This window comes from Protobothrops mucrosquamatus, unplaced genomic scaffold, assembly GCF_001527695.2.
Source record: "Protobothrops mucrosquamatus isolate PMUCROS unplaced genomic scaffold, P.Mucros_1.0 scaffold3396, whole genome shotgun sequence".
NCBI classification, from domain to species: Eukaryota; Metazoa; Chordata; class Lepidosauria; order Squamata; family Viperidae; genus Protobothrops; species Protobothrops mucrosquamatus.
The window spans coordinates 52,194-56,021 of record NW_015389377.1 but is presented as its reverse complement, the minus strand read 5'-3'; the positions used below and the strand labels follow the sequence as shown (position 1 = coordinate 56,021).

The following is a 3,828-nucleotide window of genomic DNA, read 5'->3' as shown; positions in this document are numbered from 1 at the left end:
TGCTTATAACGGTTCAGAAACTGGCACGTACTTATGACTGTTTGGAAACTGGCACGTACTTATGACGGTTTAGAAACTGGTCTGTGCTTATGATGGTTCAGAAACTGGCATGTGACGGTTCGGAAACTGGCACGTACTTTTGATGGTTTAGAAACTGGCCTGTGCTTATGACGGTTCGGAAACTGGCCTGTGCTTATGACAGCTGTGGTGTCCTGTCATCCCCTTTGGCGGCCTTCTGTCAACGGGGGAAGCCCCTTAACAATTGCGCTGCTGACTTGGCAACTGCAAGGGACTCACTTAAGAGCCGTGGCAAAGTCGTAAAACAGGGCAAAGCTCGCCTTGCTCACCGGTGGAAACGTCCATTGTGGCCGTAAGACAAGGACTGCCTCCATTCCACATCCGCAGCCTGGCTCCCTTCGGCTCTCCTAGCCCAAAGCCGACGAAGGAAGCCCCGTGGGGCAGAGGGGAGGACCCTCCTTGATACGACCCCCCAACTAAGGGGAGGAACCGAGCTAACTGGCCCCACAGGTTTTCTGCAGGGGGGGCTGGAGGAGCTGGGCTTGGGTGGGGGAGGGGGATCTGCTCTGCCAGAGGGCCCTGCCCCAATTCTAAGACCCAGAGAAGGGGGCAGCCTGCCAGGAGGGCAACCCCCTAACCCTCCTGCCTGTCCCCCCCCCCCAAAATAAAAATACGAGGTGTGTCAGCCGTTACCTCTTGCTGTTCAGCCTGGGCGGCTAAGTGCTGGGAAGCGCTGCCGGGGGCCTTCAGCAAAGACTCCTCGGAAAACCCGTTGCAGATCAGCTCCCCGTTTCGGATGGCCGCCGGCGCCATTAATGCTGGTGGGATCCGGTACTGGGACTTGATGGCCTCCGGGACCTGCGGGCGGCGGAGAAGAGACGGCGGTTAGAGCCATCGGAGGCTGGCAGAACCCTGGCACTGCAAGGGAGCCCACAAGGATGGCTGGGGACGCCCAGGAAGGCGTCGCATCAGCCCTGCTTCACCGGAGGGCAGCCTGGCATAAAACATGGGGGGGAGCGGAGCGGGGGTGGGGGGAATGATGGAAAACAGAAACCGGACCAAGAGCCCTCCAGAGACATTGGCTGGGCCCATCGAAGAGGTGCCAAACTTCAGAACAGTTACCAAAATGTAAGTGGGTCCCTAGTGCTCTCTGAGCTGGGTGGTTTTCTTGCAGACATTTCACGACCCAACTAGGGAACATCATCAGTGTTAGAAGAGAAGGGGAGTTGCAGAGAAGAGGAGGAGGAGGAGGAGGAGGAGGAGGAGGAGGAGGAGGAGGAGGAGGAGGAGGAGGAGGAGGAGGAGGAGGAGGAGGAGGAGGAGGAGGAGGAGGAGGAAAAGTCCAACGAGGAGGAGGAGGAGGAAAAGTCCAACGAGGAGGAGGAGGAAAAGTTCAACCCCCTGCTCAGGCATGAAGCCCTATACCATTTCAGACAAAGGGTTGTCCAGTCTCTTCTTAACCTGGGCTTATGCTCGAATCTTCAGATCTGGCTTTCCTACGCTGTAACCACTTGGCTTTAGTAAAAGTACACATTTCTCTGCAAATGGAGTCGCGGGTTTTTCTTTTCTAAATGCCCAGTTTGGGATAGAAATAGAGAATAGAGAATAGAGAGTAGAGTAGAGTAGAGTAGAGTAGAGTAGAGTAGAGTAGAGTAGAGTAGGATTAGGATAGGATAGAATAAGGAATAGAATAAGGAATACAATAGAATAGAGCAGAACAGATGGAATGGAATGGAATAGAATAAGGAATAGAATAGAATAGAAAGAGACCTTGGAGGTCTTCTAGTCCAGCCCCCTGCTCAAGCAGGAGAACCTCTACCATCTCAGACAAGTGACTATCCAGCCTCTTCTTAAAAACCTCCAGCGATGGAGCACCCAGGATTTCTGGAGGCAACTTCTGTCCCACTGGTTAATTATCCTCACTGTTGGGAACTTTCTCCTTAATTAAATTTCTCCTTAATTCCAGGTTGCTTCTCTCTTTGGCCAGTTTCCAACCATTGTTTCTCGTCCTTCCCTCTGGTGCGCTGGTGAACAACCTGACCCCCTCTTCTTTGTAGCAGCCCCTCAGATACTGGAAGACTGCTATCCTGTCTCCCCTATCTCTTCTTTTCTCTAGACTAGCCAGACCCAAGTCCCGCAGCCGTTCTTCGTATGTTTTAGCCTCCAGGCCTTGGATCATCTCAGCTGCTCTTCTTGGAACTTTTCCCAAACTCTCAACCTCTTTTTTGCGATACAGTGACCAAAGCTGGCTGCGGCCTTCCAGGTGTGGCCTCACTAGGGCTTTATAAAGCGGTACTCATGCTTTGCGTGATCTGGATTCTATGCCTCGGTTTATGCAGCCCAGGATTGTATTGTTTTTTTTGGCCGCTGCTTGTGTGACCCGGGCTCTCCTACCTTCAGGCCCTTCCTCTTCCCCGACTGGACCACCCGGCGGTTGGGAGGGTGCTTCTTGTGGATCCGGTTCAAGAAGTCCACCTTGACCGCGTGCTGAGAGATGGTGTCCTGGAAGCGGTCGAACACCTGGCACCGGTTGCTCAGCGTCATGTTCTTCTGGTTCAGCTGGAAGAGACGGAGCGGCCTAAGAGAAACCAGCCGGACATTTGCCCCGCCCCCCCGAGCCCCCCAGCCCCGACCCCGAGGCGAGACCCTGGCTTACCACCACGTGCTCAATGTGGTTGGGGCACATCCACCTGCCCAGCGGCATGGCCGTGAGGGGGGGCTCCAGGCAGTCCATGTGGAACAGGAGAGGGCAGTAGTCGCACTGGATGAGGGGGGCCACCCGGCAACTCCTGGAAAAGAAGACCACAATCCTTACTGGAAGTTTTTAAGAAGAGACTGGACAGCCATTTGTCCGAAATTGTATAAGGTTTCCTGCCTGAGCAGGGGGTTGGACTAGATGACCTCCAAGGTCCCTTCTGACTTTATTTATTATTAACAACCTGCCTCCAGAAGCGGTGAATGCTCCAACACTGGAAGTTTTTAAGAAGAGACTGGACAGCCATTTGTCCGAAACGGGTTTCCTGCCTGAGCAGGGGGTTGGACTAGATGACCTCCAAGGTCCCTTCCACCCTTATTATTATTATTAACAACCTGCCTCCAGAAGCGGTGAATGCGCCAACACTGGAAGTTTTTAAGAAGAGACCGGACAGCCATTTGTCCGAAATGGTATAGGGTTTCCTGCCTGAGCAGGGGGTTGGACTAGATGACCTCCCAGGTCCCTTCCAACTTTATTATTATTATTATTATTATTATTATTATTATTATTATTATTATTATTATTATTATTACTCCGTGGAGGACAGACCGAAGAGGGAGATGTCTTCACAATTGGGCTTGGCCCCTTGCCTGGGGTCGTCCCACCCCGTCGCCTCCTGCCACGGGCCAACTGGGGAGTGGGCCTCCACCCCGCGGCAAACTCCCAAAGGAGGACCCCCTTGTAAGGTGGGAAAGAACTTCGCTTGTGGCCTGCAGGCCCAACTGTGGGGAAACAGAAAAAGAGGAATTCCTTCGGAGGGTTCAGAATGAGAGTGTTGGAAGGGACCCTGGAGGTCTTCTAGTCTAACCCCCACCCTCCCGCTCAAGAAGGAGACCACAGACCACGTCAGACAAGTGGCTGTCCGGTCTCTTCTTAAAAACCTCCAGTGATGGAGCGCCCCCGCTTTCCCAATAAAGGAGAATATTGGGAGCTCAAGGTTGAAATGAGGGGTCCTGGGTGCCCTCTGAGCTGGGTGGTTTCCTTGCAGACGTTTTGTGACCCAACTGGGGAACAGCATCAGTGCTAGAAGGGAGGGGGGATTGTGGAGAGGAGGA

At 53.5% G+C, this 3,828-nt stretch overlaps 1 protein-coding gene across 1 annotated transcript in view; it reads right to left on the bottom strand.

The window, feature by feature from the left end:
* Positions 1-3,828, bottom strand: part of PHF12 (PHD finger protein 12) — a gene marked incomplete at its 5' end in the record, with an annotated part of 31,272 nt that overhangs the window by 22,653 nt on the left and 4,791 nt on the right. The window contains 3 exons of the mRNA XM_015826945.1: positions 712-876; positions 2,413-2,577; positions 2,675-2,807. Coding sequence (XP_015682431.1) covers positions 712-876; positions 2,413-2,577; positions 2,675-2,807 — 463 coding nt within the window. The remainder of the gene's footprint in view (positions 1-711; positions 877-2,412; positions 2,578-2,674; positions 2,808-3,828) is intronic.